The 19,579-nt window shown below is 42.0% G+C and overlaps 1 protein-coding gene across 1 annotated transcript; it reads left to right on the forward strand.

Annotated features, from left to right (window-relative positions):
- The first annotated feature begins 12,494 nt into the window (after nucleotides 1–12,494).
- LOC121194933 (indian hedgehog B protein-like) lies at nucleotides 12,495–19,570 on the forward strand. The gene is made up of 4 exons (XM_041058087.1): nucleotides 12,495–13,387; nucleotides 14,818–14,975; nucleotides 15,337–15,440; nucleotides 17,214–19,570. Exons 1-4 carry the CDS (start codon nucleotides 13,082–13,084, stop codon nucleotides 17,957–17,959), a joined length of 1,314 nt encoding a protein of 437 aa, XP_040914021.1. The 5' UTR covers nucleotides 12,495–13,081; the 3' UTR covers nucleotides 17,960–19,570.
- Nucleotides 19,571–19,579: the final 9 nt, after the last annotated feature.

The raw sequence follows: 19,579 nt of genomic DNA on the forward strand, positions 1-19,579 counted from the left end.
ACCTGAGCTGAGCTTGTCACTGTGTCACCTGCCATTTTTAATTCTTAATATTAACAAAGAGTGATGCCAATCTGCTGAGTGTTCCTGCATATTTGCCAGTGGTGTTGAACTGAGGTTTTGTAATCAGACTGCAATTTTAGCACTTAAACAAACACCTACACATTGTTTCTTAGATGAGAGAGTTTAGGATCATGAGTCAGATACATATGATACAGACTGAAGGTTAAGAACCCCCAAAACAACCAAGACCTGAAGCTGGATGCAGTACAAACCTGACAGTATGTCACCAGGAAAGATAACCAAGAGTCTGCTAATGCCAGGGGATTGTAGACATCAGTTGATCATTGACTTCAAAGGATTTAAACCCAAATAGAAATTATGATAGCTTTAAGTTACACAATGTAAAACTTGTCCAACTGCCTAACCTTAAACATTGTTCAGCTAATATGGATGTAAGCAGTTTTTAACCACATTTCATGGACTTCATCAGTGAGCCGAGCTGGATCAAGTACACTATCATCTTAGAATCAAGACAGGGGTGAATATCTACTCTCCCATAAATGACCACTATCTCATCATTGTACAGTAGGTCACATGATGACACCTGATCCAACTCAGATCCCTGATTGAGTTGGCTCAGCGGATGAAGACTGCAAGATACAGTTGATAGCTCAGAGCAAGGCTAGTAAGTTGACCTTTTAGTTGATGTCACACATTATTCCCAAATTCAAGAATGAACTTCCATGCTCAAGTCATGAAAGTCAACAGTCATTTAAAATCTAGTACGCTCCAATACAGAGCCACAACAAAAACAACACAAAAATTTGTCAAGCTCCAAATACTTATACACCGCACTGTATATTTTCATCATAACAAAATCTTTTTCTTCCTCTCTGGCAGTGTGGTTGGTTTCACATTACAGGAAATGCATTTATGTCAAAGTAATAAACCCTATTTAACAAAAATCCAGAAATGTTCGTATTCTGCCAAAATGAAACCATGAGACTCATGCTCTTTCTCTCTCATTGCTTTATCCAACCCCCCCGCCCCTGTCAACCCTTCTGCCTTGTCAATCAGTAGAAGGAGGAAAAAGTCATTAAATCTCTCTGTTGGCCATATATGTAATTACAGTCTGCCTGTATGTTGCTAAATACGCCCCGGCGCTAGTCTGGTCTCCCTGGTCATGTTTTTTCCTCCCACCGGCCGTGTTTGAAGGCCTTATAATTGCCAGAGGCAGCGTGTCAGGATTAAAGGCTGCTGGTTTGAAACCCCGACACCCCCTTTCCCCCCCTCCCCCCATGCAGACAACCACAACCTTAAACCCTAAACTCCCTCTACCCCTCTTCATTCTCCCTGTTTTCCATGTGTTTTGAATATTATGAAAGTATAATAAATACTATCTGTATTTAATTCTTAAGTACAGATAGTTCACTAATGAGTACAGGTGTCACTGAGAAGTCATTTTCCATTAATTAATAACGTGTTTCCTATTGACATATTTTACTATTTCCCTCCAATTTCAGTCTACATTACATGAAGAGTCTTCATGCATGGACAGTTTGATGTTTTTGTGATTTGTTATCACCAAATTCTCACTATTCTCAATGAAAATCACCAGCCTGTTTTATCTTTGAAATGATCCCCTTCTTTTTTGAGTATTACCTGATTTAGCTTCATAATCTTCCATGTTTTTCCTCATTTCACCCCAAGTGGTGTTACATTATACATAAAAACCTATCATGAATCACATTGTCAGCCTTGCTATGGGTTTTTACAAGTGTTAATTAAGACGGTGTATATTTGACTGGTGCCTGCAGGACGCCTGTGGTCAGTTGTCTACCTCTCTCATCTCACACTACAGTCTTCTTATTCAGAACACCACTCTCCAGGCAGGCAGTCACTGCAAATATATGACACATTTGGCAAATGTTTTTGCATCTTTCAGAGATACCAAGCTCATTATTAAAATTGGATAATATTTACATCTTGAAACTAGAATTTTGCTGTGCTGTGAAATCATTTGACTTAAAAACCTGTGTTTGGATGTAGCTGTGGCATTTTTTTTTTGCAGTGCTACAGGGCTACCCCTGTCTCACTGGCAGTAGTAAAACCCTTGTGGGTTTAGACAAATGAAGGTTGTTTGGGCCATCAAAGCATTTAAAGTTGAAATGATGGAGCTGATGGTCAGTGATGTCAGTAAAGATGTTGACTTTGTCTGACTCAGAGCAGTTTCTGGTCAGTAGAGCCCCTAATTTCTCGGTCTGTCCGTCGCTGTCTCCCTGTTTCTGTCTCTCTTTTAACCTCTCTTACTCTCACATCATCTCACTCTGCTCTCTCTCACACATCTAAAAACTGCTGCCCTCTCATCCAGGTCATTGTGCTGACCTGAGCCAAGAGTGTATGCATTCACAAATCTAAAATGTGCATTACATTAAACTTTTCACTAAATTACATGCATTATATATATATCTTATGGCATGATTTGTGCTCAGCTTTCAAGGGACAACATTCTGTCCTGTGCTTTTTCTCTCATAAATTTGAAAATGAACATTGTAAATTAGGCTTTAGTTACTTTCTACCTAGTCAGGGTGTATTCATGGTGGATTTACAAGATCAGAATGTCATTGGTTATATTCCTGTTCCATTGGGTTTTGCAAGAATATACAGTTGTGTTATCAGAGCATTTATAAAAAGTAAAAAGGTCTATAAAAGGACATTATAAAAAGTTACAGGTGGCATATTGTGAAGCACCAAAACAGCTTACAAGGACTGAGAAAACTAAAATAACACAACCACAGACAAACAAATAATAATAATAAATAATAATTAATTTAAAAATGTGACCTTAATAGACACTAATAGTCCATACATCAGAATATCACCCAAGCCACAACAAACACAGCACTGACACCCCTCCAAACCACAAAAGTTGCTTCAATCAAGAGGAGGCTGATTAAACAATAAAATTAAACAATGAAAATTAAAGGCTTTCTCTTATCCGGTGGGTATGAGAGGAAGGAACTGTTGAGTTCCAGTTGGTCAATATTGGTCTTCTAACCAGCAGGGTGACAAAAGCTATGTCCATCCTTTTTGGATGTGGACAAGGCAACAAGATGAAGACCCCAAACAATGCACTGAGAGAGCACTGGTTCCACATTTTGGATGTTTCTTCTTTAACTGACTCTGGGAAATGTTAAAAGTTAACGTTACTGACCATGAACTAGGAGGCTTTATGGTTCACTGCAGCAGCTATGCTAATTTCTTTCTCCCTTTTGGACCACTGCCGTGTTTGGCTGCACACATTATAATGCTGTGACTGTACTGTGTCCGATCGGACAAAAAGTGGACCAAAAGTAGAGTTCCCAAGGTTTCTTAGAACTATGCTATATTTATGCTGCAATAAACTCAGTTTTGTTTGCTTTTTAAAGTAACATTAGAACACCAGGAAATCCATCACTTCCAGGTGTCAACATCACAAAAATCTAATTAAGATATAAAGTAGATGTGTTAATTAATTCCAAGATGGACGTTTTACTCATCAACAATGTAATCTCAAAGCTGAGATGCTTGATGAAAATGGAGTGCAGATGTTGTTGCTGGGGAATGGAGGCTGGTTGAGGTATAATTATGGTAAGGTAAAATGAGGCTGTTGATGGTGAATGAAGTCAAATGAAGACGTTGTTGACTGGGGTGTTATTTTCAGTGAGGCCTCTGTATGTGTGCGCCACAGACATGTTTTTTGAACAGAAGGGGGCTGGGGGGTGTGGTAAACGAACGAGCACCACCACTCCGACATGAACACACACATTTCATGCATTCATTCATGAAAACATGTCCACACACTGAGACAGAAGATGATGAGTGACCTGGGTAAAATATTTAATATTCAGGCATGTGGTGAATTTTGGAAGATCATCAATAGCCCTAATTTGGCTCAGCCGTCTGTATTCTACAATAATACTGTAGGAGGAAAATCCATGTTTTCCACCCTTCTCACACACACACATGCACATACCTATTTGTCTATTTGTATATACACACAGGTCATGTATGTTCCATTGCTTTACTGCTGGCTCACTGAGTAAACATGCACCATGTGTGCAGTTAACAAGTCAACACATCCAGCAACAATCTCAGCAAATTCATCGCTACAGAGCTTGGTTGAAGTGGGACCCTGAGCAGAGATGTCCTATAGGAAAGTGCCCTTGGTTGATATAGCAGGAGCTGAAGTGATGAAAAAAAATCTATTTTACAACTTCCATGTGTAAGGCCTACATGAGTTTTAATTGGATTTGGTGAATCTCACCCTTGGGTTGTAGAGTACAGGTACAGGACAGTTCAAAACAAAATTTAAGTTTCGCTCTAACAAAAGCCTTCCGCCAACATTAGATCAGTGTGTCTTTATTAAGTTATTTTTCAGGTCCACATTAAGAGGCCTTGCTTGTGTCTCTGTGTCCTTTTCACCCTCTTTGCCATGTTCTAGATGGCACGTAGTCTCTTGCTACTGTTTTGAATGGACTTTATAAAAACCATTGTAACCATTTGAACAATAGTGAAGTATCTAAAAGGGCCTCTGAATGGGAATGTCTTCATTCAATAAACAGCTGAACAATAAGACACCATGTAATTTCCCTAGTTTCTGTTTTCCTCAGAATAAATATTTCTCTGTCTTTGCCCAAGTGAGTCAATGGGTGGTGGCACTGGTGGTGCCAATAAAAGAATATTTAATTTTTAAGTTTATTTTCCCTTTTGTGTTTCTTCATTTTGAGTTTTTTTGACACTGTTTTGTAGTAGTAACAGTATGGATTGTTATCAGCTATTTATATTTTTTGGTTTTATTTTTCACTGAAATCTCTCACTAATTTTTACTTTCCCATTTCCTTGCTGCGTGACACCCCTTTTTGTTCTTGGCCATGTCTGTTTCCTTTGGGTTTCCTCTTTCTTCATCTACTATACATCTCTGTTAAATGCCTGTCCCCCAATCTTTCCACTTGTTCTCTGTTACACTGCATATAACCCCCCCCATCACTACCCTGCCTAAAAGTCAACGCCCCCCCACCCCCACCCCAGACAGCTGTCTCACCGCAGCACAGAGCTACGATGTGACACCGTGCTATAAATATGCGTACACATAGACACACACAAACAGATACGCACACACACTATAAATACCATCCCTGTGCAAAACACACGGCTGCAGTATAAATATTTAAGTATAAATGTGTAATGAATTTATTGATATGTTGCCCGTGCCAGCAGGCACTGTTTTGAGCCGCAGAGTGGTGAACCAGTGTGGTGGGATTGAAGTGGTGCTGAGGGATTGTGGGAACGCATGTTCCGAGTTAGGCAGCTGACCAATCGGTGGGCTGGAAGCTGGAAGCCGCATCACAGAAAGAGCTACTGATCAGTACCAGTCTTCATAGCCATCCATCTCTCTCTTTTGCTCTTTCTCAACCTCTTTCTTTTTTTCACTCTCTTGCTTTCTTTATCTCTATTCTTCTTTCTTTTTTGCTCCCTTTTCATTGGTATCAACTTTGATTCTCAACGTGTCTTTTTTCCTTCTTCTTTTTCTTACTTTATTCTTTTGATTCCTTTCATTCTGCCATTCCGAAAATTTGTGCACAATTAGAGAAAATTGTGTCTGTGGCAGATTGTTCCCACAGACTTGTGTAAATAAACAGGTTTTCTGCAAAGGGCTGCAACAAGTGAACCGAGGAAGTCCATGTGGACATAAATGACAGTTTCTGACTTTGCTTCATTGATACTGGTTATTGGCCATATGCTTAACAGTTCATGTGAATTTATCATCCCGATGAACACAAATAGCAAAGCAACTGTCTTATGAATGAACAGCTGGTTTGAATCCCCAGACTGGGGAGGATCAGTGCTGATCGACTGACAGTATTGGAAACTGTAAGTCAGTGTCCCAGTAAAAAACAATGATGAGCATTTGAGCAAGATAGTTGATCTCTAGTGGATAAAGAATGCCAAAAGCAGTTTAGTATTGTACCAATGTGGACGTATTTCCTTAATTCAATGTGTAGGAATGTGCTACTGAAAAAAGTCTGAGGTACAAAAAACAACAAAATCTACTAGCACACCAGACACTGTGGCTATTGTGGTCCTAGTTTTATTGGGAGTAGCCAGTATCACTTCCTTTTGATAATGATCTCGATTAACCCTGCTGTTTGTTCAATAAAATTGTTCCAATGTCCCACTTTCCTTCCTCAGTTGTAGCTGTTCCAATCTGGTAATTATTAGCCTCATGGGAAAGTGAATATGATGTAGATTTCTATTAATATCTTTGTGTGCAACAAGTAGGGTGGAATTTTTTTAAGTTCTATTGCAAGTTTTTAAAAAGAACCTTGTAAAGCTGTTATAAATGTAAACCTTCAAATCTGAATGGACTAGATTTTGATTAGACAAGATCTATCCCATTATTTAAGATGTTCAAATATTCTGTCCTTGGAGACTTTGTGGGATTGTTATCAACTAGATAGTCTTTGACCATGACATTTGAATAAGGAGAGACACATTTACAGATGTAAAGTGTTACTGGTAAGTGTTAGATTGTATATTAATTGAGTGTAAGTCACATGGTTCCCCTGACGATGATTATTATTGGCTCTTAAAGCAGGTGTTGTTGATATTAGTAGCTACAGTGCTTGAGCTGCTGATCAGTAATTGGTGCCCATGTGAGCATATAAGAGGAATAGTAGTTAAAAGCTTTTCTTGCAGTAACAAATGTAAACCACAAGGTACAGCAATCTTACTCTCCTCTGTCCTCGTAACTCCTGAGTTTGGCATGCCACCAGATCATCCTCGGACCTTTGAAGGGTTGACTCTCTTTGCTAGCTTCCTACCTCATATATCAGGAGTTATGTATCTGGAGTGATACATCAGGTAGGTGACAGGTGACAAGAAAAGGATCAGTATCTGAACCAAACGGTCTAGCAGGGGATCTGTTCACTGTCCTCTTGTTCATCTACACAAGAAAGTTTTGTTCTGTTCTTCTTTTTATAAATACCTACTGCTATGCTGATGACATCCAGCTATTCTTCTCAGTACTCCCAACCAACTGACTGATGAGGTGGAGGCATTGTCCCTATCCTCGGATACATGAGAGAGGGGAGGAGAAACATGTAACTAGTTTTCTGACACATCTCCATACGAAATATTTTTTGTCCTTATGCTCCTCTTTCTTTCCTCACCTAATTTTGTACTCTCGTGTTTTTCATACCCTCCTACTGTGTTTACCTTCTCTCCCCCAACTCAACTGAATCTTCCTGTCATCCCGCTCATCCTCTCCTGAGCTCCTCTCCCCTCATCTGTGGACTTCCTCTCTTCTTTGTCTCTCATCAACTCTCCGTCCCTGCATTCTCTCAAAGCCACATCCCTCTGTCCTTCCTCCACCTCCAATCATCAGAGGTCACTGTTGTTTTTCTCTCATTTCGGTTAGACATCTGTGTAAATGCATGTGTACGTGTTTGCACGTGAGTGTTTAACGTAACTCAACACTATTTTCATATCCCTCCATGTATTCGTTAGGCCATTTCTGTGTTTACCTTTGAGCACCCAGGGTAATCAAATTGTCACAGACTATTTCAGGGTGCCCACTCAGCCTCTCTCTATCCACCTCTCTGCCTCTCTTGTGCTTTTCCATCCCTCTCTTCTTTACAGCTTCCTCCCTCCTCATCTCAGTTTCACTTCACTATATGAAGTGACAGTAAAGAGAGAAGAACACTATAAGTTCTTCTCTCTTTACTGTCTTTACCTGTCTTTCTCTAGCCTCTTCAGTTTTTTGCTTGTTTGTCTCTCTCCTTTTTTTCTCCATCTTTCATTCCTCCCTCTCTCTCTCTCTCTTTCTCACTTGCCCTCCTCCCCTTTTGCTTTCTCTCCCTCTTTCTGCCCAAAGTTCTGCAGCCCAGCTGGCATGGTTTTCTGGTGGTGTAGTAAAATATAAATATAATAAGGACGTTTTTGAGCTGGTGAATCCATTCTGAGCAGAGAAACATCACCACAGAGCCCGCAGATGTGGCACACACTCAGGAGAGAGAGAGAGGGGGATGGAGAGAGGGAGGAGAAAAAAAATCCCTCATTTGACATGGAGAGAGTACAGCAGGAGCACTGACTGCATTATTGTTGGCATTACCAAGCTACTGGACTTGTTATTAGGACACTTCATACAAATTTGCCTCAAGTCTTCGTCAACAATCTTGAAGCACGTCTCCAATCTTTTGAGCATGAGTCTCACTCAGCCCTCAAGTCTTAATTTAAGACTAGTCTTTTAAAGGAACTTTAAAAAACTATCCACATGTAATTAATAAATATGCAGTTCAAGTGCACTTATGAGGGAAGTTCAACTACTCTCTGAAGCAGAGATTTGATTTGCAGCTGCATTTAGACTGTTGTATTTGGTATCAGTACAGTCATCATTAGCAACATGAATTTCTCTTCTTCTCTTCTTTTCCAAGTGTCCAAATAGTTTTGCAGTGTCTGTACTGGCAATGCGACTAATGAAAACTCTTTCATTCTATTGTTGTTTGTTCAATTGCATTATTTTATATTCTATGTCAGAATTATTCCAAGAAGCTATGTGTCTGCACATTTTAGTGTGTGTGGTAGTATAAGACTGTATGCTTATAATAACTTAAATTTCTATGCATGCATTGATGCTAAACTGAATGTTGCAATGTTGCATGTTTTACTGTATACTGCATTCCTGTGTGTATGATTGACGGTCTATTCATGTGAATACCTGCATGCTCACATGTGTGACTTGTGCGTGTGTTGGTGCATGCTTCCGTCTCTCCATGCATATGTGCTTAGTGTCAGAGCACAGCGTACTTAAGTCCCCTGGGCAGCTCTTTGTTTGCTTTAGCCGTGCGGTGGCTAGCCTAGCCCGCTAGCTCCAAGACACATTTAGCCTGTGCTCCACTTTTATATCATCCTGCTTTTATTTTCCTTCTGTCTGCTCTCTGACCAAACACGCTGCACTAAACTGGCCTTTAGCAAGACTAGTATCGGTGCCACTCTGAACCATTGATAGACAGATTTGGTCAATGTGGTTTTCACTGGCTGCCATGTTAGCTCCGGCTTAGCTCCTAAACTGCTTGCACTGGCCAAGTGGCACTTGCTGCCAAAAATGTATGGCAAAAAGTGTGAAGGCTACAGTTAAGTGTAGCACATCCAGGAAGTTTTATTCCCTTGTCTTGGAAGATTAAGGCTTACAAGGTTTAAGACAGAACCACTCGGATACTTAGAAACCTAGTGTATAAAGAAGCAGTGTTAGGTGTTTATTGTGGTCTGGGGTTGGGCGCTGGAGTGTGTGGAAGGACAGAAGGAGGAGGAGGAGGAGGAGGAAGAGGGATGGTGGTTTTAGCCACCAGCTGTTGTTACCTTGAGCATAACGTACTTTAACCCCCATTACAGCAATCCACCACAAGCCACAAACACGCTAGCTTCCACGGACTGCAAAACAACCCAGACTCACTTGTTTACCAGCTAATGTGCCATGCCATTCACTCTCTCTTACTCATTCAACCCCTCTCTCCTTGTTCTCTTTTTTTTTTACCATCTTCACAATTCACATCTTGCTCCCTCATTTCCCAATATATTCTCCTCAATCCCTTTGTACAATTTTCTCGCCCTCTCTCATTATCTCTCTGTGTTTCTGTATCACTTTCTCACATCTTCCCCATCTCTTTTCCTTCATCTCCTTCTTAGCATTTCCTTTCATCTGTGTCTTCCTCCTTTTGCCCCACTCAGAGCCTTTGTTGGTTAGAGCCCTGGGTATGCGTGGGTAACCCCGGTGCCCATGTAAAGGCCCTGTGCTGTGGACTCATAGAGCCCCAGTGTCAGTAGATGAAAGCAGAGGGAGATTCTGGGGCTGGCACCCATCTCCCTCTGTCCTGCCACCGTGGCCTCTTATTTCACAGAGAAAATTAATAACTTTAACAAACATCAATGAGCAAAGGCCTGATGCTTGGTTGGGTTGTCGGCTGGCCTGGTGTGTGTGTGTGTGTGTATTTGTGCACATATGAGTTTGTACTTTGCACACATGCCTGGTTATGTGTGTATTTGCTTGTGTATTTGTGAGCCTGCATGTGTGTTTGAGCTCATACCTTACATTATGTGAACCATGTCAGAAGCGCTGAAAGACGCTGACAGGAATAGTGTCAGACAGAGGAATTGACAGATTGATGAATAGTAACAGAGAAAGAAGATTTTTTTGCAGGGGAGTAGGGGGTGTATGAGGCTCCACTTTGGTTTGATCTGATCAGATTGTCGCCTGCTTGAAAGGCCGTGCTGTCCTTTCTTGAGGCAACGAGGAACTAAAAGACGGATGGATGAAGGGAGGGATGGATGGATGGGAGAATGTGACCACTTCTGAAGCATTGTCGACAGCCACGCTGAATAGGCAGCGGGCCTGCCTGGAGCCACGCCCGTATTTATGATCTTCAAAGGAAGGATGACACGCACTCACGCACACCCACAAAATGTTGATAGTTACAGGAAAACATGTGCCTGTGCAAACGTGGGTACACACAAATTTGCATATAGATTTCTTCTGCATACAGCAACACTGAATAAGGAAGACACAAGTGTGAGTGCTTACACTCATGCATTGGGTCACAGCAGCTCTGCAGTTGTGTCTTTAAACTGAAAAGCCCCCTCTATGGCTGTTTAATAGCATTATTTGGTAAATGGCCTGCACTTAAAGTATGTAGCACCTTTAACCTGAGAGAAATGTAAAGCACCTGACAATGCCTTAAATGAACCAGTGCTGACTGTAGTGGAGCTGGCATGCGAGGCGCTGGCCTGCACATCTGTAGCAGTTTGGGGTTCAGTGTCTTAACACAGAACACTTAAAACAGGCAAGTGGAAACAGAGGTTGAACCACCAACCCTTAAAGGAATAGTTTGATATTGTGGGAAATGTGCTCTCTTTCCTGCAGAATTAGATCAGAAAACTTATGCCACTTGCATTTCTCTGCGGTAAATATAGTGCCAGCAGCTGTTTAACTTAGCTTAGCATAAAGACAGGTCAAGTTAAACGATTGCTTTAATGGTCAACATGCTCTGTCACTTGATACACTAAAACCAACTGACAAACTTTTTAGCTGAGGGATTTTCCAAAAGGTGGTCGAGGACCATATCCTCCACACACCTTTGGTCATGGAGCAGCAAAATAGTGACTTCTGGGACACAAAGTTTACAGATATCTCCTGCATCCCTTTTTGTCACTAAAGAACAAAGAGAGGTTCCATTTCTACAATGAGGTGAAACTTCATTATCACAGCCTTTCTGCCTTACAAAGCTGTAAACAAATTCAGTAAAACACTGACACCATTATGACAAATTTTGATTTCTTTTAACTGGCTTGTATGTTCCATACCAGGATGGTTCTAATGAATTTACACAAGTGTCAGTTGATGTTCTATTTCAGCTAAAAGGTAAACACAGCTATAGATGGCTGTTTACTGTGGGTGAATCTCGCTCTTTGCCTTGCTCTGTTCCACCAAGAGACATGAAAAGCGGTGGCGCGGCAAAAATACTTTATGGTGTTTACACTCACAAATAATAAAACATAAATTGTGGAAACCATCAGCCTTGTACAGTTCAGTTCATTCAAAGGAGCCTGCCCTGAGAAATAGGGGTGAGACCACTGATTTTCTGCTGGCAAATATTTGAAGAGCTAATTCAGAGGGGCTGCTTTTGCTGGTGTTAAACAGTGTATGTGTGTGTGTGTGTGTGTGTGTGTGTGTGTGTGTGTGTGTGTGTGTGTGTGTGTGTGTGTGTGTGTGTATGTGTGTGTGTGTGTTTGTGTGTGTGTGTGTCAGCCACGCACAGCCTGCAGCCAGGGAGCCAGACAGCCAAAAGTTAATAAATTAAATATGTAATTTGTCCGTATGAGGAAACTGGCATAATGTAATTAATCTTGTCGATTAATTAGGACGATTGTCTAGACTAATTGGCACAGTTGTAAGTCAGCAGTCATTCAGGCAGCCAGCCAGTCATAGATTTAGTCAGTCGGCCAGACAGCAAGTCAAACAGTCTTTTTGACTGTCAGTCACTCAGTCAGCCAGTCTGTTATTCTGCCAAGTAATCCCTCGGCTAGTCCACCTGTAAAACATCCAAGGAATCAGTTTGTTTCACAGCTAGTAAATTACCCCATTACCCAGTCAGGCAGCTGGTGGAAAAAAAAAAGCACTAGTGGCTGCATACTCCAGGAAATTGATTGGTTTAATTGATTGTGATTGCTTGTTGTTTACAGTCTAAAACTAAAAACGGGACTGTCAGCATACAGAGCTGTCAAGGGCACAGACAGACAAAGACAGCCACTGGAAATGTGAAGTGGCAGCAGTGAAGGGCAAAGCTTATGTTTGCTGCTTGCCTGCCTGCCAGCAGAGTGTGGACAGGACTCTCCAGTGCGCCCTGTGCCCAGGAGGGGCGGGGTGGGTGGCAGAGTAGGGACAGAGGGAGAGGAGAGAGGAGGGCAGGACTGGCAGGGTGCGGTCTGAAGTGGCAACAGATCGTTTTGGATCACTCAAATCCCTTCAATTCAACTGGAAAGCTGCAGCTTGTTGCACGCCGGCCGCATATGGAGAGGAAAAGCTTTCAATCCAGAGAGGACACCAACCAAACAGCAGGCGAAAGTGGCTGATGTTGTGACAGTTTCCCAGAGCAAAAGAAAGAGAGGGAGAGAAACCACAACACTGCAACTTGGATATCAGTAACCGCGCTCTCTCTTTAACTCTCTCACCCACCAAATCGACTTTGAACCTGTTTGTTTAAATACACGGACTTTACAGCCTGCACACTTAGCCTACTGTTGGTTCTGTAAGACGGAGGAAGCGAAGTTTCTCAGTTCGGGTTCGGGTTTTTGGAGCCACTAAAAACTTTTTTTGGTGTCCTCATGGTGCCCGGCGCAGCCGAGGTGCTGGGCTTCTTTTACTCGAGTTTGTTGTGACGTGATGTTGCGACTGTCACGGACGATGGAGTCGGGAACTGAACCGGGGAGGTACTGAAGACATCTCTCTCCCCAGGGAGAGTTCTCCTTCTCCCCCCGCCCCGAGGCGATGCGGATCTCCTTCCTCCTTCTCACCGCCTCTCTGTGTGCCTCGGTCCTCCTCCTCGCACCTGCCTCGGAGGGCTGCGGGCCGGGGAGGGGGTACGGCAAGAGGCGGCTCCCGAAGAAACTCATGCCGCTTGCCTACAAGCAGTTCAGCCCCAACGTCGCCGAGAAGACCCTGGGAGCCAGCGGGCGACCCGAGGGCAAAATAACGCGCAACTCCGAGCGCTTTAAAGAACTGACGCCGAATTATAACACAGACATTATCTTCAAAGATGAGGAGGACACGGGAGCCGACAGGCTCATGACCCAGGTGAGGAGGGGAGATCAATGGGTACAGGGAGTAAATGGATGCAGATCATCTTGCTTAGATGCGCAAAAATGGACCATTGGTCCGGACTGCTACTGCTTTTTATCTGCCATTGTACTGTCCATGAGCTAGAGTGACAAAAATGTAGTTGTTTAGAGCTCACTCTGTCAATCCTGAGCTGTCAGATGGTTGAATGAACTGAGTCATTTCAGTCAAGATTTGCCTCTCTGCTGCATCCAGTTGTCTGCTGAATGTTTGCTGTCAGTTAAATGTTTAAACCAAAATGATTGATTTCATCGACTCTCGGACCTTCGCTTCACCTCTGGATTTTTCTTCCTGACATACTAAGCTGCTGTTTTTAAACTGAAGGATTGCTCTTACGCTCAAACTATGCCTTATTTAGTTGAACAGTCCCAGTCATCGTCAATGCGTACGATTTCCCATGAGGCTAGGCACATGGAGATGCGTAAAATCACTTCTTTTAGCGTTAAGCTTGGAGACCACATTTAATCTACCAATAAAGTAATTTAAATCTACCTTTCATTTTATAGATTTCATAGTCTTATGGTTGGTTTGGCCCACAATAAGACACCTTTCACCCATTTATGCAAGTCTAATAACTGGACCAGTGGCTCCTTTAAGCACAGCATAAATCTCTACCCAGCCTTGTGTTGGGTGATACATAAAACAAACCCAGCATTCATTCATTCATTCATTCATTTTTTCACCCATCTATCTATCCATTCAGTGATGGACATTAAGATGAACTACCTTAAAAATTAATTGTTTCAAATGCATTCATGAGATTTGAGCAAATACATCTCCACTGCTGAGGGGCATCTTCACCTCAAACCTTATGCAGATATCTGGAAAACTGCTACATCATCCCAAGTACGCACCCATGGACAGCTGTGTGTAGTTTGTCCAATTCATCTGACAAAATTTCCCTGACACAATTGTTATATAGTTACCATAGGAGTGACCAAATGTCCTCATCATTTCTGTCTTGGTACCTGATTGGTCATGTCTTCTGCTGTTTAGTCACTCTTGCTCTCTTCCTCTCAATCTGTCTGAGCTCTGCTGTTCCTTTTTCTGTAGTTCCACCTTCCCTGTCCCCGCCTTAATGTGATTAAACTGATGTCTTGCTCCATCTGCCCAACCAGACACACACACACACTGTGCACAATGAACGTGTGTCTTTTCCCTGAATCTAAACTTAGTATCCCTTTGTTGATCACATGGCTGTAACCATTCCTCATACTCATAACACCAACTCTTCTCACTCGGTGCCTCTTTTCTTCTCTCTTCAGTTGACCTTTCCCTACATTAGGCTATTTTCTGAGCATTATTGGGACTAGCTGGCTTCTTGGTATCTTGATTGTTTGTTTCTAACAGCCTGTCGTCTCTCTTCTTTTGTGTACCTCTCTTTTTAGCGTTGTAAAGACAAGTTAAACTCTCTGGCCATATCTGTGATGAACATGTGGCCGGGTGTGAAGCTGAGAGTGACAGAGGGCTGGGATGAGGATGGCCATCACTCAGAGGACTCGCTGCACTATGAGGGACGTGCTGTCGACATCACCACGTCAGACAGGTAGGCATTTAAGACAGCAGATCGTGTGACGTAAATAGGCCAGACAGTTCTATCTGTTAGTTATGACAGTCAACAAGTCAGCCAGTCGATCAGCTTATCAGTAATGTGATGAGTCAACCAGTTAGTCAGCAAACCAGCCAGGTTTTTGTACTGACAGCAAATTAAAATGTTGAAATCAAAATTTGAGTGTGTGACCGGATTCCTCCTGAAATTACAACCTTTTAGAGCAATATAATATCTACATAAATGTCAGTCTAAAAATAATGGTCTTCTGCAGGTTCTTTTTGGAGAAATACTCCATGTTAGTCAAGCTCTGATTTAATCATATTTGTTAAGAATGTCTTTTTGTTCTTCTTCTCAGGGACAGGAATAAGTATGCCATGTTGGCCCGTTTGGCTGTAGAAGCTGGATTTGACTGGGTCTTCTACGAGTCCAAAGCCCACATTCACTGTAGCGTCAAGTCTGGTAAGAGATGGGTATGAGCTGCGGGGTGAGCGTGTGTGTGTGTGTGTATGTGTGTGTGTGTGTGTTTGTTTTTGTGACCACCTGTCATTACCTCTAATGAGGTTGATGCTAGACCCTTTGTTGGTGATTCGCTAGCTTTCCTTTCTGTTCCTGTATCATCAGTCTGTGTTTGTGTGTGTGGCCTATTGGGAGCCAATCAAAGCAGGGCGTGCACCTGTGCTCTTTGCTGTATTCAGTCTCCCTTCTTCTTGGTCAGATGTCATCATTAAGTGATCAGTCTTTGTGAATGTAGAACATTAAGCTATATCGTGTATCCGTAATGCAGACAAAGGCAGGGTAAGACTCCCATATCTGACATGGATTAAGGCTACACAATGTTTAGCGTTGGGACAGTGCAGCAACTAAATCTGTGAATGCAATAACACATTTCTGGTGAAAACTAATACTGATATCCACTGGATAAAATGATCAAATAAATATAATTCAAAGAGACATCTGACTCTTTCTGCATTTCTGTGACTCCGACACATGCATACTTTATGAAACACAAATCAGATACAGTCCTTACACAAACAATACTTGACCACACTCCAGCTCAAGCTATTTTAACTTTTGAGATATTTTAGATGTCCATTTACTCATGTCTGGTACCACCAGTTATTTGATGCCAAACTTCATTCTAGCAGCCCACTGAGGTTAGTAGGCTGTGAGATGATTAACTCTCTCTCTTTGTTTTGCCGTTGCTTTTCCTTCAGTAGGTTTCTCTCAGCTCTCTTATCTGAGTCTTATCACTTCCCAGTCACAGCCCTCCTTTTCTGCAGCCCTCAGGCTTACAGACACACACACCTTGAACAAATATTTGGCTGCCCTAAGACTGTCCTAAGACAGCCCTCTCAAAAACACACACCCTCATTTGATGAAGAGTGATGAAGTTCTTGTTTGAAACTGATTTTGCGTCCAGTCTTAGCAAAAGATTTTTATTCTGTTCTCTTTTACTCTATTCTTCCCAGTTCCTTTAAGGTCTTTTCTTAAATTAGCAGATTCAAGCTCATTTCCCTGTGTGGACCCATGAATGACCATGTGACTCAGTTTAAAACTCAAACTCTGCTGTAATCCAAACAATATCCAGGCCCAGGTCTGAGTCTGTGTACTTTCCTGTCTTTCTGACCCCAGGCTGTGCTCTGACTGTGGTGATACAATCAGCTGGTTATCCATTAGCTCTTGCTGACTACCTTTTCTTGCCACTTCGTCTCACTGCGTCTTAAAGGGCCACCTTATACAGATATGCTGAAACAAGATCAAATGCACAGCCTGTGGAAACTTTGGCAGCTCAAGTGAATGACAATAGCCCGACAGTACAGAAACAAACATGTTTTTCTAATGATGCTGTATTACTCATGTCATACTCATGTCACCAGGCTGTAATGGCTTTCAAACTAAATGGAGTAGCAGGATAGCATATGTCTGTCTGTGTGTGTGTGTGTACACATATACACACACTTCAGTAAGTGTCAAAGTCTCATCTGCTTTATAGATCACTCAGTGACCTAGAATGACCCGCATATGTGGAAGTCCAAGTGCTGGTGCTGCACTGTGGCTACACTCCTGAGAGGAGAGGCTCCAACTGTAGTCCTCTGTCATTGTGTTTTGTCTCCTCATTCTTGCAGCATCAAAAAAATAAAAATAAAAATGATAACAATGCAATCACAAATAAAACTGGGCTAAATTAAATCAAATGAGATAATCATGTTTCTCTTTCTATCATCTCTGCAGAACATTCTGTGGCAGCCAAAACTGGTGGTTGTTTCCCCGGCGATGCTCAGGTTATTCTTGAGGGCGGGGGTACAAAACAGATGCGTGACCTTCACCCTGGTGACTGTGTTTTAGCTTCCTCAACAACAGATGGCCACGGTGCTCTTCTCTACAGCCCAGTCTTATCCTTTTTGGACCGCCAGCCCAACGTCACCAAGATCTTCTACATCATCGGCACCGACACAGGACTTAATATAACTCTCACAGCAGCTCACCTGATCTTTGTCACAGACTGCACTGGAGGGCAGAGTGAGCTGGGGAGGGAAGAGACAGTTGAAGAGCCATTTTTGGGCTCCACACCGGGGGACAGGCCTAGCTGGGAAGCAGGTCTGAGGACAGTTTTTGCCAGTGAGGTCCGTCCAGGACAGTGCGTACTTACACCACAAGGGAAGGTGGGGTCACAGACAACATTTTCAGTTGTGACCTTTGTGGAGGAACAGAGGAGTACCGGACTGTATGCCCCACTCACCCAGCATGGGTCTATAGTGGTGAACGGCGTGCTGGCATCCTGCTACGCCGCTGTGGACAATCACCATTTGGCCCACAAGGCCCTGGCCCCACTGAGATTCTTCTACAGTCTGATAGGGCCTTCAGAACCGCAGACTGATGGGCTGCACTGGTATCCTTGGCTTCTACAGAAGCTAGGGCAAATGCTGCTGGATGCTGGACACTTCCACCCCTGGGGGACTGAGCAAGGACTTAGATAGGAGCCACAGAGACATGTGTCACACTGATGACTTCATTCAGTTACCTGTATTCAGGAGAACCAAAGCACAGAACACTGCTGTCTCTCGCAACAGAAGAAAGTGATCGAGGGACTACCAAAGACAACTGATTTTATAGTGTAAATGTATTTTGTACTCACTCTACTTGCCTGTATTTGCTGTACTTCAACAAACTCCTTTTTGTAGCACAAGTAAAATTGTGCAGGAGACAAAGAGAGGAGACGGTTTGCTTTAGTTTAGGTGTGCAAGAAAATCAGCGTAAATCAAAAATAAAAGTTTTAGTTTGAATACCAACATAAATACCGGAATAAGTGTCACCACCATGTTCAATCCACTCACCTTACAGATAATAAACAAAGACTGTGACTCAAAACAATAGCTTTCATTAAATCAAATTGTAGGTAGCAAGTAAAACAACCAGGTTTAATCATTCCTTTGTACTGTATCTACCATAACCTGCCAACATTTATGCATTTTGAGATCAAACTAGGTCATACTGACACAGTTAGAAGTAATTTTAACATATGAGGGAAAAAAGTATCATGAAGAAAACCGGGTGTGATTTAAAGCTCTGTTTGTACATAGGTATTTATACAGTTAAGTAATGTTAAGAAGGAAAGAAAGACAACAAATGAACTTTGCTCTTTATACTGTCAAAATAATCATTGCAGAAAATCCACTGATGCTTCAGTCTTCTCTGTAGAACCTATACTGTATATGAGAAATCACTTACAAAATAATATTTAACTGGAAAATTTACAAAGCTCATTGAAATGTGGTTGGTGAAATCCTATGTATTTACTGAATGCAGTGTAGCGACGTGCTGGTGTTGCAGTGTAGCTTCATGTCTGAAAAGGGCTTTGTTGGGAAACTATTCAATGGCAGGGAGTGATGATGGACACGATAATTGTGTTGCCGTGTTTTTGCGTTCAGCGTAACAAAATTTGTGAAGTACTGATGCGGGATAGATGCATGGTGCTGTGACGGCCTGTCTTGTTCTTCCAAGTCCGCCATCTGTTTTCATTCAACTTGATTGTCTCAGACTGATGCATATGGTTCATTTATACATACATGTTTTTTTTGTGACGTTTTTCATTGTTTCAGGTTTTCAGTTTTCAGGTCAGTAGAATCTAGTTAAGTCATCCACAAAACTCAGGCTCTATTCAACTACTGTATTAAGCAACAGCTATGCATCATGATAAATAACAGTTATCTTTAATCCTGAATAGTAAGAGTTTGTTTGATAGCTCTCCTTTACATTAACCTTTTTTTTTTTTGTATTCCATCTATCACCCAAGACCCAGATTGGCAGGGGTACCAAAAAGCTGATCTTTAACTCTGTGAGACGCAAATCTAATCTTGTGATATATTGCCGAAAGGATATGAACACATACATAGCTCATATTGCCCAAGTGTCCCTTCAGAAAACATTTGGTGAGCATGTTTTGTGAAGACTCAAACATTGCAATGATCTAGGAACTCCAAGGCTTTCTCTATATGCCTGCTCAAAGATTTGTTAAATATGTATATTAAGCTATTGTTGGAGAGACTATTTAAAGATCTATTTTTAGAAAATAATGTAAACTATTCTTATTTTTGACA

Source organism: Toxotes jaculatrix, chromosome 15 (genome assembly GCF_017976425.1).
Source record: "Toxotes jaculatrix isolate fToxJac2 chromosome 15, fToxJac2.pri, whole genome shotgun sequence".
NCBI lineage: Eukaryota > Metazoa > Chordata > Actinopteri > Toxotidae > Toxotes > Toxotes jaculatrix.